The sequence below is a fragment of the Gouania willdenowi genome, chromosome 10 (assembly GCF_900634775.1).
Source record: "Gouania willdenowi chromosome 10, fGouWil2.1, whole genome shotgun sequence".
Taxonomy (NCBI): Eukaryota; Metazoa; Chordata; class Actinopteri; order Blenniiformes; family Gobiesocidae; genus Gouania; species Gouania willdenowi.
The window spans coordinates 19,518,890-19,532,057 of NC_041053.1; the positions used below are offsets into that span (position 1 = coordinate 19,518,890).

The 13,168-nt window shown below is 38.0% G+C and overlaps 1 protein-coding gene across 1 annotated transcript; it reads left to right on the forward strand.

The window, feature by feature from the left end:
* The first annotated feature begins 604 nt into the window (after positions 1 to 604).
* Positions 605 to 8,065, forward strand: LOC114471345 (gastrotropin-like). The gene is made up of 6 exons (XM_028460101.1): positions 605 to 613; positions 1,525 to 1,528; positions 7,266 to 7,335; positions 7,415 to 7,575; positions 7,647 to 7,736; positions 7,827 to 8,065. The coding sequence occupies exons 3-6, from the start codon at positions 7,269 to 7,271 to the stop codon at positions 7,884 to 7,886; spliced, it is 378 nt and encodes a 125-aa protein (XP_028315902.1). The 5' UTR covers positions 605 to 613; positions 1,525 to 1,528; positions 7,266 to 7,268; the 3' UTR covers positions 7,887 to 8,065.
* The last annotated feature ends 5,103 nt before the right edge of the window (positions 8,066 to 13,168 follow it).

The following is a 13,168-nucleotide window of genomic DNA, read 5'->3' on the forward strand; positions in this document are numbered from 1 at the left end:
TTTGTGCGCTGCACGGATGCTGCGATCGCTCCGCTGAGGAAGCGGGGCATTCGCCAGGCTACGTGGCTGGACAATTGGCTGCATTTGGCACAATCAGAAGCAGAGGTCACCTGTCAAATCTGGGATTTGTGATGAATGCGGAAAAGAGCACTTTGTCTTCTACACAGGAGTGGGTGAAGACGTTCGGGGCATGTCTCAAATTGTTTCTAATCTGTTCAGTTCAGATTGTGTTTTTGTTTACTTCGGCCATCCTCGTGATCCGCCTTAGTTGCCTTCAAATGAGGAATTTCCAACTGTGGGTGGCCTCACATGGGCTCGATCCTGTGCGTCATGGCGCACGGAAGGTCTTGGTTATGCCAGAGTGTGGCGTGGCTCTGCGCCACTCGCGTGCCCCGAGCTTCCTGAAGGACGGGGTGCCTATGGGCATCGTTACGTCCAGGAAGTAGGTCTCCACGGACGCCAGCCTTAAAAACGCACATCCCGGGGATAATGAACGTGGGCACCGACCTGTCATCCAGGGGTGCACCGCTTTACGGGGAATGGATGCTGCACCCGGAGTTGGACCTGTTGGCAGGGGAAAAAAATGTGTAGTGCGCAATGTTCTTCTCCCTGCGTAGCACAGAGGCTCCCCTCGGCGTAGACGCACTGGTGTGCGATTGGCTCAATCTGTCAGCAGTGGGATTATTACGGAGTGTGATCTCCACTATACAGAGTGCTCGAGCCCCCTCCACTAGGTCTCTTTATGATTCTAGGTGGAAGCTGTTTGAGGGATGATGCCTCCAGAAGAACCAGATCCCTTTTCAGTGCCCGGTGGAAGTGATTTTGTCATTTCTGCAGAACCTGATTGACAAAAACAAAGCCTTTTCCACTGTGAAAGTGTATTTGGCAGCGATCGCCGCCTGTCACGTTGGCTTTGAGGATAAGTCGGCCAGTCAGCACCCGCTGATCTGCCGGTTTATGAAGGAAGCACATATTCTCCTCCCCATGTCCAGACCACTGGTACCACCGTGGGATCTGGCGGTGGTTTTCGAGGGACTTAAACAGCCTCCTTTCGAACCACTGGGGGAGGCGGGCCTGAAGTTCTAGTCTCTTAAGGCTGTCTTGTTACTGGCTCTGGCCAAGAGGGTCAGTGACATCGATGCGCTCTCGGTTCATCCGTCGTGCACTCAGCTTTTTCCAGGTGATGTGGGGATCATCCTGAGACCCAACCCGGCCTTTGTGCCGAAGGTTGTGGGCTCGTGTTCTTCCATTCACTTTTTCGCCTTTTCTGCCTCACTGGGTGAGCAGCAGTCGAAGGCATTATGTCCATTTCTTGCGATCCGCACTTATATGGATATGACAAGGAGCAATCAACTGTACGTCTCCTGGGCCAATCCCCGAAGCCTGTTACTAAGCAACGCCTGTCACACTAGGTGGTGGAGGCCATTGCTTTGGCTTACTCGTGTCAGGGTCTGTAGCCGCCTACGTGTCTGCGTGCACACTTAACTCGGGGTCTTGCCACATCCTGGGCTTTGTTCAGGGGAGTGTCTGTTCGGGACATTAATGCAGCGGCAAGTTGTCCGCTTTTACATGTTGACGTCTGTCCGTGTCCTCTTTTTATAGGAGGTGAGTGAGCCCCTAGCGGACGGACGCGCTTCACCGGCCAATCAGGATTGGCAAATTGTAATAAATGCTTCTGAGGAATGCAGACAGAGGTTGCATCCCATTGTGAGACATCTCACTCATATTACTCATAGAACCAGGGTTATATACATAACCTAAAGTTTGTTCTAAGTGAAACCTTTTTTGTTTCCAGAGGAACCAAATTTTACAGGTCTTTACATTGATGAAATGCTGGGACACAATGGATAGCAAATATCAAAGACTATAGTCAATATCATGTTTTTAATTGTTTATTTTAGACTGGATTTAGATCAGCATCATGCTGTTTAGAAGTTAATGCAAACTCTGCCATTTGTTTGCAAAATTACAAACAAGACCTAACCTCAACAAATGCGTTGCAGTATAGCTAAAGGCTTGCATTAGTAATCAAACATGTAGTCCTCCCGTTTATTGCAATGAAACAGGGACAAGATGAAAGAATAAAGTCACTATTACATTAACTGCTTATTCACATAACAGAAATTGCAATGAACATTTTCAAGTTTTTTGTATCATTTGGAGTGTTAGTCGTGACCATAGCTGCAGAAACCATTATCCTCATTATCAGAGTTGGTGTGTTGAATACAGCGTGAATGTGAAACTTCCAATTTAACACAAGCTCTCACTGTCTGCTCAGTTTAAGACATGAGTGTCGTGGATTTCCCTTTATCTAAATGTAGATGTGATGATGTTGAAAGATCCTCCGCTGATGCAGATATGATATAAATATAACATTTATTAACATATAGAAACAGGTAAATCAGTAAACAGACAACCATGGCTTGTCTGGAGAGAAGAATTACACAAAATTTGATACTATAGCAGTAATGAGGCTACACTCTTGCCACAAAACAAGGTGTGGTACAGTTTACTTTTATTTACTAAAGAACATAGAAATATCAAGATTGTCAATATTTGAACTGCTGCACCCATTTACGAATGCTGAATTTATTAATTGATGCATTCATTCATTTATTTTTCATCCATCATCTTCTACCACTTTTCTTTTTTGGGTTGTGGGGGCAGCATCCTAAGAAGGGAAGCCCACTAGCCCAGACTAAGGGTGTAAGAAAAAAAAAAAAACAGACAGCGATATATCGCTATAATTCACATTTTATCACATCGATTCAAAAAATGTCCTATTGTCTATTTTTTTTATCATGTTTAACAATTTTTAAATTGTTCCAACATATGCATAGCACATAAACGCCACTGGGTGTCAGTGAACCACATCAGACCTTGTTAAACTACCTCACTCCTCAATGCATTTTAGCTGTTTGATAAACATGACACTTGTTTTTGAGATTGGGGCCTGAAATACAGTAAGTTACCACTTACTTGTTCTCGCAGGTTTAAAAATAAATAAATATATTGTATTTCATACCATTTTGTACTTGTGATGTATATAGTCTTGTTTAGTATTGGGATATATCGTGTCACGACATGCAAATCATGAATCATATTGTCAGATTCATGGATATGCACACCCCTTGCCCAGACTTATTGCCTTCTTCTTATTTTATTTCATTTTATTAAAAATTTAAATAAGAAGAAAGTTATTTTTTTTAATTAATCTTTAATCCTACTAAGTAAGTCACATTGAAATATAAATCTGCTCTTCAAGTGAGACCAAGGAGGGTGGAAACAAATTAAGCCATTTTTACAATCAAAGCATGTTTATGATGACTGCTTTGTTTATATACAAAATCTAAATGTAAAAAGTCCTGTCAATGGATCCACATGAGAAGCACCAAATTACAAACTCTTCCCTTTTTTCTGTTTCCAAAGCGAGCCTCACACACAGCTGACACAAGCAGTCATGTTTCATCTCTTCCTAACAGACGTCACGTACCAAAATAATCAAAAGCACTGACTTCAACGACGACCGTGATGTCTGCTCTGCACTAACACTTCCTGACTGAAATCTGGCTTTGTGAGCGTTGTTGCATGTCAGAGAGTCATTTACACTTCTGGGCTTTGTTTGGATGATGAATCAACACTGACCACATGCACATAAATGTCTGGTAAACATCACATGGGAAAAAAAAAAAAAAAAGTTAGACTGAAGCTCAGAGGGTGTTTCACTAAAGTCTGCATCACCCTTTGATGTTGTTAAGATGAGTTATTCCTTTAGGACATTCCACATCCCACAGCACACACGTTTTTCCACATTTTAGGCTCAAAAACTTTGTCAACCAACAACAGACAAACCGCCTGAACCAACAACTAAAATAAGCTATGCATGATCATTTAAAGGTCCCATGTCATGCTATTTTTCACCCATCTGCATTTGTTCAAAGAACCCCAAAAACATAGTATTTGAGGTTTATTTTCCCAAACTCGCTTGTTTTCCAGAGATTTATCCTCTGAAAAGTCACTTTCTGAGCAACTCTACACAAACAGGCTGATTTGTGGCCTACTTATGCATATTCATATGACATTACATGTCAATCACGGTCGAGAGCTTCCTGGAGGCGCGGCTTCTCCAGCTCAGTGCCGCATCAAATTCGTCATCAAAGTGGGAACGCGTCATCAAATTGGAGCGAGGTGTTTGGGCTCACCCATCAGTAAGAAAGGAGCAAATCACCCTCTAACGACTGAGGGAATCAATGAAAAAACACTTTGGCATGTGTATGAAGCCCTAATAACACTTTTATAATGTTTAAAGCACAGAAAAGTAGATTTAGCGTAACATGGGCCCTTTAATGATAAATGTACTATCAATGATTCTAAACCCACAACATGTTTTAAAGATTAACGATTCATCCATAGCATAATAAAATGTTGTATTGAGAGGTGTAAAATACCATGTTTTCCTTTAGATCAGGGGTGAAAAACTTGTTTTAGTTCAGGGGCCAAATATGTTTTGACCTTAAGTAGACAGCAGATTATAGGTGGACACAAAACAAATAATTTCAACATAATGTGCCCTGGTTTGCACTTCTAGGTATAAAGGATATGTAAAGTATGTAAGGCACAGAGAAAATCCAAGTAGTAAGTTACAGATATTAATCCCTGCAGTATCTTCATTTAAAATTTCATTGATTTTGTGAATGTATTTATATTTAATTTGGGGAAATTTTGTGGAATAACTGGAGTAAAATTGCAGGATTTAAAGAAAATCTGAGTTCTTTCAACAATTTAAGATCGACTGCCATCATTGGTCCCTGCAAATATTGTAAAGTTTCACTGAATTTGTTTATTTGGATGGGCTGAGATTTCTACAGTTGAATGAGTTGGTAATTTACGCAATGATTTGTGTTTTTTTCCTGTCATTTTTACTTTCGTCTGTGAACCAAGAAAAGCTTGAAAGCACATTTGTCAAACAAAGTTTTGTATTTTCTTTATTTTTTGAAAAATTCTGAACATCCTGCTTTTTCTCCCAAATATTTACAATTAAACATTAAACAGGTGCAAACATGATTGTTTTTATTGCTATCCCAAGGACCAGTGCAGTCACAGGGTAGTGTACCGGCATCTTGTGGGGATTAAAGGCTTTGCTTGTGGGTACACAAGTGATGATTTAGTTTTAATGATTATCTTGATCATCTTGGTGATCCTGATGGGAGCCCAGTTCAGCTGCCAGTAGCAGAATTCAGACTGGCAACATTTAAGCCATAAATCAAGGTTTTTTTTACCTTTAAGCCACCACTGGCTTAACATTATAAATTGCTGATCCCAGTAAATCTCCAAAGGAACCAAACAGTCAAATGCACCAGGGAATAGGCCTCGGCAATATACCAATACTCAAGATATATTGAGTTTTCTATTTTGGCAACATAGAAAAGTACAAAATGTTCTATAGATTTTTTTTTTCTTCTAATAGCTTATTTTGTATTTAAAATTCTTGTTTCAGGAGTTGCTGCTTTTGCTGCTCAGAACAGCATGAAAAGCACAGTTAGATGGATTGCTGAGGGCGTCCTAACCCAGACTTTCCCTTAAACAAGACACACTACAGAACTCACTCACACATGCTGTCCCCTAGAAAATAAAAAGGCATAAGTGGCACATATGGTGCAGCCGTTTGTTAATAAATGTGCCTGTGTGGCATTTTTCATCAGCAAATTTAACCTTTAATTGTCCTTCTGGTGAGACTATTGAGTTAAAAATATAGAGAATTATATCGTATATCGCCATTTTGAGAAAAAATATTAAGAAATTAATTCTGGTTCATATTGCACTAACTAAATTATTATTACTTATGTTTCAATGGTTTATTTTATTTTTATTTATTCAGTTTATTTCCGACATGGTTACATTCACTTTTTTTTTTTTTCTTTTTTTGTACATGCCGAAAAAGGAGACGAGAGAAGCAGTTTGCTTATCCGGGTCCCGTCCCCTGTTTTACCATCGCAAATTTACATGGGTTTACATGTCTCTCTGGTCAAACATTCTTGATTTCTTCTGAACGTCCATCTGTAGTCAGTGTTGTCCTCTCTATCTTTGTTTGTGTTGGCCTTGTTCCCTGCCAGACGTTGTTAGCATTCCTCCAGTTCAAGAATAGTTCCTCTTTCGAAGGTGTTTGGAAGGTTTTTCCCTTTTCATCCACAATGTCACCTTGTTTTGTCTCTACATCAAGGGTAATCCAGCTGTTGTTAGTTCTTTGTAGTCTTTCCAGTGAGTTTTCCAGCGTCTTTTCCAACGACTTTATCTCGGCAGATAGGTTTTGTAGACCCTCGCGTATCATCTCCTTGACCTCTTCCAAACCCGAATTGGGTTCTGAAGGGCCTCCCTGCGGTTTTTTCACCATTTTCCTTCAGTCTTGGGCCCAGTTTTTCAGGCTGTTCAGCTGTAGCCAGCTGTAGCCAAGGTCGTGTTATCGGAGCAAACGAAAACACGTCTGCTGTCTCCAAAGACCAGAGAATTGTGAATGGTGTTTGTTCTCTGCCTCTCGCACTTAGAAACTATGAGCCACACTAAAGCTGATGATTGTGGGTCACATGTTAGAAACCACAGACTCCGTTTTGAAAGCTACCGCTACATACTTCCTAATTTGTTCCAAAAACAGGGCAACATTTTTTTTTTTTTTTACTTGTTTTAAAATAAAAATGCACTTTATTAAACTGCTAAGATATTTATAACAAAAACAGAAAAAAAAATGTTTGTGTTTGTAATAATAACTGTATATTAACAATAATAGACAGAAATTATTTTTGAAACAAGTTATTTGTGGCTGTGATCTATGGTGAGGCTCCAAGCCGTCTGGGTCTTGATTCTTTTCTGCTTTTTTGTGGATCTCCTCATAAACCATCTGAGCAGCAGCTGCAGACTTAGACTTCAGCAGAAATTCATTAGTCTCTCTTCTTATTGCTCCAATCACAGGAACCAAAAAGTATGGCCTACAACATTAAAAAGAAAAAAAAAACCGTTACATTCTGTGGCTCACATGCTCAAACCTGCAATATGTCCTTTGGATGAAAGAAGTCCTGGAAAAACCTGATGTTGAGTGAAACCATGTGACGGCTCCAGCTTTGAAAAAATACCACAAACGTTTGTCATACACTCAAGCATATCTGTGTGCGTGAGAGAAGGAGGAAGAGGCAGGTTCAGCAGTGGTTTAAAATGGTCTGCACCTCCCCTCAGGAATCACTCACGCCTTCTACTTTTCATCTTCTTCTTTCATTATCATGGCGTTCACAGGAAAATATGAGCTTGAGAGTCAGGAGAACTACGAGGCGTTTCTGGAAGCCATCGGTAACTAAAGGATTATTTCATATTGTGTATTGTAAATTGGAGTCGAGGCTTCATTGGACCTACGTCCTCTTTGCCACAGGGCTTCTCAGCGCCAAGACAGACCACAAAGTAGTGACAGAGGTTGTTCAGGATGGGAACAACTTCAGCTGGACACAATCCATCCCCAACTGGGCCTGGTCCAATACGTTCACCATTGGTCAGGAATGTGAGCTGACCACAATGAAAGGCTCCAAGTTTAAGGTGAGAAGACATTGTAATTCCCAATGATCTGAACCTGCTGCACAGTTTCATTTTGCCATTTGTCATTGAAGGCTTTTGTGAAAATGGAAGGAGGCAAACTTTCAGTGCAGTTTCCTCAGTACCAGTTCATAGCAGAGATGGTAGAAGATAAACTAGTCATGGTAAGACAAGACAAACAGAGGATATTCTAATTTCTTAAGTCCAGAGTCTTTATGATTATATTTTCACTTCTCCTTCCCTGTGTGATGCAGACTTGCACAATCCCAGGAGACAAAGGCGTGGTTTTTAAAAGAACTAGCAAGAGGGTCTAAAGTCAGCGAGACTCAACATGCTTCATTGTAGGAAAGAGCTGGGCAGGTAAACACAGAATCACTCAGTGTTACTGTGAGAGCAAGTGGAAGTACAGCCTCAAAGGACTCAATGTTGGAACTCTCAGACTGAACCTGAAAACTCTTCATGTTTAATCCAATAAACTTTTTCATGAGATAATGAGAGTCCCAATTTGTTATTCATTTATACTAGGGATGTAAAGATTAATCGTGAGGCAGTTGTCACGGTTCACATTGATACTCTGAAATTGAATCGGAGTACTTTAAAAAAAAATATATATATATATTTTTTTTTTTTTTTTACAGCAAAGAGCGCCATCTATTTAGAATTTGAAATTCAGGACGCACCACCGTGTTTTAAATCAGAAGTGTGGAAGCATTATGGCTTCCCCAAGACAAAATGAAAGCGGTGAGAAAGAAAGAACATGTGAAATCTAAATTAAGAGGGACACAGAGAGAAAAGGGAGAAAGAGAATGAAAGCCATAGTATGTTTATTTATAATATTTCTTTGATATGGGATTTGTTTTAAAGTCCAATTGTTTAGGCACAAATAACATTTTCATTTTTAAAGAGAAAAGGAACTATTATGCAGTTTTGCGTAGTTTACTGTAGAGCCAGAACTTAAATGAATAGGCTTCTTCTTCATCTGTACTAGTTCTTTATTTCATTCAGGATTTATTTTTAATTAAATTGCATTGTTTTGCATAGTTTATCCAGGGATTATTTTGACAATGAAAGATAAAAGAAAATAGTACAGTACTTTAATTTTAATTTTCGAAGTAAAAAAAAAAAAGAATATTTTTCAGTCATCATATGTCTACAGTCTCGTATCGTGAATCAAATTGTATCGGGAGTTGAGTGAATCGTTACGTCCCTAGATTATACCATGGGTTAGTGATAGACACATGTATTTACACCTTTTTAAAATGCTTGGACAATCCCCATCACAGTTAAAGACATAGTATAGACCTCATCATAGATTAATAAATTAAAATGATTTTTTTCACAAAACAAGACATGTAACTTTTAAACAAATGTCCAAGCTTGACATTGCTGCTTGCAAGATTGTTTTTGACTCCATCACAAGCATTGGGTTTGTTTAATAATGGTCATGTGACTTGAACTTTGGAAAAGTTCCCTGCATTGCCTTGTGGGATTGGGAAGAGAGTAGAAAAATGCGAGATAGGCAAAATCTGTGCTGACAGAAGAACTAGAAACTATTATTTTTGTGGTATCTTCTGATAAGAAATGCCTCACATTATCACACTAAGTTTAAGATACAAGGTTAGACTGCAATTTTTGAAGTTACATTTCTTACGTTTAATAACTTAATTACTGAAATTTCTTCAGACAATAAAGACAGTTGTTTGATTGACAATATTTTTGTTCTGGTTTGTTTATGTTGTTCCACAAATTTAAATTGAAAACACCAGAAATGTTTTTGGGAAATAGCTTTTGGCAGTTTGTCAGGGGGCACACTGGCATCCGTAATGATGGATCAAATACAGATACAGTTTAAACATGTGCAAAGTGTCTCAATGAATAAAGAAGTAAACATGAATTGAGCAAACGTCACAATCAACCTTTCCTACATCATTCTAAATAACCTTTTCTTGTCTGTATTGAAAACTTCCTGCAGCTCAACCGAGACAAGACTGAAGCTCTGATTATGGTTCTTGAAGCACAAAGAGAAAAACTACACCTTAAACTAAAAACATTGTCTCTGAAAAATAAACTGTAACTCGTTTAACAGAACTGAAAGTTAAAAAATATAAACAGACTGATATGTATCGCTTTACCGCTTTTTCTTCATCATTTTTATGACAAAAATTCAACAAAGTAAATACAACAACTTAATTTCATGGCTAAAAAGGCAAATGTGAAATGCACAGAACTGAGATATTCCTTAAATCACATTTGATACAAGTTCATTTCAACATAAAGTGATAAACATTCATTCGATGTGAAAGTAACAACAGGCCCTGAATGTAAACCATTATGCTGACGAAGCACGCACACACTAGAAGAGGAACAAAACTATTATAATTTCATAATACTGCCCCTTTAAATCAGTGCCATTTTTTTCAAAATAAGGTTTTCCACTTCCAATCTTAATCACTTATGGTAAATTGATATTTTACTTGCATTTTAACAAACCAATTTTAACAGTATGATGTGTATAGTATTTATTTGTCAAGTCTTAAAAAAAAAATCATTTTTTTTATAACTGTCTCTCTTTTTAACCACAGGTTTTTAACTAAATCAGATTGTTAAAAGTAACTTAATAGACTGTAACCCATGTATATTTAAATAGTTTTCAACCACAGCCTTTTTTTTTTTTTTTTTTTCTAGCAATGTAGATCATTTTTAAACTACTTATATTGACAACTACTTTTAACCATTTTATCTCATCTTATTTGTATTTCACATTAACCCTATCTAGTTAACATGGCACCTATAATAAGCTTAATAAATCTCTAAAATAAGCAAATATCAAACTCAATAAACATTCCTTGAAATGCCTATTAAACAAACTATTTGCCAAACTTTACAAATAAATTAACAGAAAATGCATTCAACTTAAGTGTCCATATTCAACAATGTTTAAGTCTAAGTTTCTCGAGTTTTACTTTTAAACAAAATGTCAAAGCAACAGAAGTTTATATAAAAGCCGTGACTATATTTGGAGGCTCTTACCAGCTGTTCATCCACACATGTAAAGAGTCAGAGTTCAGACCTAATGAGGGTCAACAACTGTTTCCTCTGTTGCTGCTAAACACTTCACCACAGTGACTAATTAACAGAATCAGGTGTTCACACTCACAAGTGGGAGGGGCTTAAACCTCAGTGCGCGAAACGCATCTACATCCGGTCGGCCTAATTTACGGCAGTTCGTGTACAAGGTTGAAACCCTGCAATTTAAAAAGAATTAGAAATTGTTTGTTTTGAGTGAATTCCGATTAATTATGGTTTTTATTTTATTTTATGTTTGGTTTTTGATTGTCAATGCTGTGTATTGTGTTTTGATCCGTGTTTGTACATATTGTCTTGCGGTAGTTTTTTTTCTTTTTCTCTTTGTTTTTTTAATTAACCATTAAAAACACCACAAAACCATAGTCATATATTTACATGTGTACTATTAAAATAACTAACAAACGTCATATGGTCGGTTTACGTTCCCATCGGTCTAGAACCCATTGGGTTAGGACCCTAATTAAAGGCCGGGTGTTTGAAAACGCAGGTCGATTTAGAGATTTAGAGCGTGGACTTTAGTCCTAAGATGGATGGCGATAAGATTATTTTTTAGAAATTGTATATTTGTACGGTTGCTGTACGAACAACCCCCGGTGCTGTTTTATACGGTTACCTACGTACAAGTACGTAGCGTTTTAGGGTTAGGGATAGGTTACAACCTAATATCGCAACAATTTTTAGGGTAAGGTTTAGTCTTAGTCACACGACCTAAACTGGTCAATGAAGGAAGGGACGTAGTATATGTGCATGCGTTGAAAGGATCTGAAAGTATTGGGCACTGACAGGCGTCTCACAGGCAGTTTGGCAGTACACAGACATTTAGGATGAAGAAGGATCATCACTCTAAATATCCAGGAGATATTCAGAGATAAAGTCTAGGTGAACAGGACCCAACATGAACTGCTATGGACAGACACTGCAGTATAAAAGAATGAAGAGACAGAGAAAATGTCCTTTTTGTTGTATTAACAGTTTATAAAATGCAGTGTGGAAATGATAATACTGAATTTACATGACAATTTATCTCCAGTGTATCCAGTTTTATTTAGGCTCTCCTTTGCAAATTACATGCATTTTCTTACTCTCACCACTTGGTGGCGCCATTCAACCACTGCTCGCTGGTATCATGCATTGAATTGTAAAGCAGTGTTATAAACTACCATATATCCAGAGGTCTGTGTTGAAAGAGTGTAATTTAGATAATAATAATAATACTAAAGCTGTTGTTCTTTTAGACATAGATGTAGTTTATTGCTCAGTTTCACCACTACTCTTTCTGAAAAACACATTCTTTCTTTCACTTTTATTCAAACTCATATTTTTAAGAATTGTTGAATTTATTGAGGATTATTATTGCACGCCAGACTCACTGATTCCTCCACGTCAGTAGGGGGCAGTAAATAAGAATATGTTCCTCAAAGCAGCTTGTGGTCTAAGGTTAGAAGCAGCTGAGTCATTGCTTTGGAAACAACTGCACTAATCTATGAAACATGTGCGTTAATAAGTCAATCTTTCAGTCCATTTTTACTCAAGGAAAATGAAGATTCAATAAACTAGGTTTCAATAAGGTTCAACTTTGGTCCTTAGATTATGATCGCAATTTATGACAGGCCTATTACTGAAGAGGTTTCAAGTTTTAAGCTTAAAGTTTCCTTTTTGTGTCATTTCTTATACATTTACAAGTCCCAATAAACACACGCTCACATTATAGCAGTGTTTCTAAAATGGGGGTACACGATGGCACTACAGGGAGAGAATTTGGAAAATTAACAAACAAAAGCGTGAAAAATAAGTTGTTTTTTTAATGTTTATTTTTCGTTAAAAATTATAATCATAGATAATATTGATGATGAAAATGATCTTGATTAGAAGATGAACTGAAAATACAAGAGACAGTCTTGGTCCCACACAAGGCGGGCTGTGGAAGTTAACCGGAAATTTAAAAAAAAAACAGCAACCTAGAAATCAATCAATTCACTAAATACTTTTTAATTCTTACAAAGTTAGATTCTTTAAAATGTGTATTTTCATTCATTCACTCATTATGCTCTATAGTTGTTCAATATTCTGTGCAAAGTGTTGTAGTCGGACACTTGGTACTTGGATTCAGAAATAAGAGAAATAGGGCACTTGAGAACCACTGCTCTATAGGATCCACTTGATGATCTCTTGGTCTTTTAAGCACAGGAATCCACATCAATCCAAGCACATGTTTAGAGGAACTCTCATGAATGAATGAAAGCCTGAGCGATGACTCAGCAGAACATTGCAGAGTAACTTTTAATCACATGTCACCTGAGCAGACAGCCACAGGCAAACAGAGCACCACTCTCTGCTCGACAGTTTTCCTTAAGGATGTGTTGTAAAAAAAAAAAAAAAGACATCAGTCTGTTTTTTCAGCTCTGCCAACAAAAGAGAAGCCAGCAAGAGCCTGTGAGGTGGATCTATTACCACTCTGACAGCCTGGAGCACAGCGAGTCCACACCTTCATCACTTCACACATGACTGC

Bases quoted from the DNA above. Each gene is read 5' to 3' on its own strand.
- LOC114471345 (XM_028460101.1), top strand. From the start codon at position 7,269: ATGGCGTTCACAGGAAAATATGAGCTTGAGAGTCAGGAGAACTACGAG. The intron at 7,576-7,646 runs GTGAGAAGACAT...TTGTCATTGAAG, and splicing joins TGAAAGGCTCCAAGTTTAAG to GCTTTTGTGAAAATGGAAGG. The intron at 7,737-7,826 runs GTAAGACAAGAC...TGTGTGATGCAG, and splicing joins TAGAAGATAAACTAGTCATG to ACTTGCACAATCCCAGGAGA.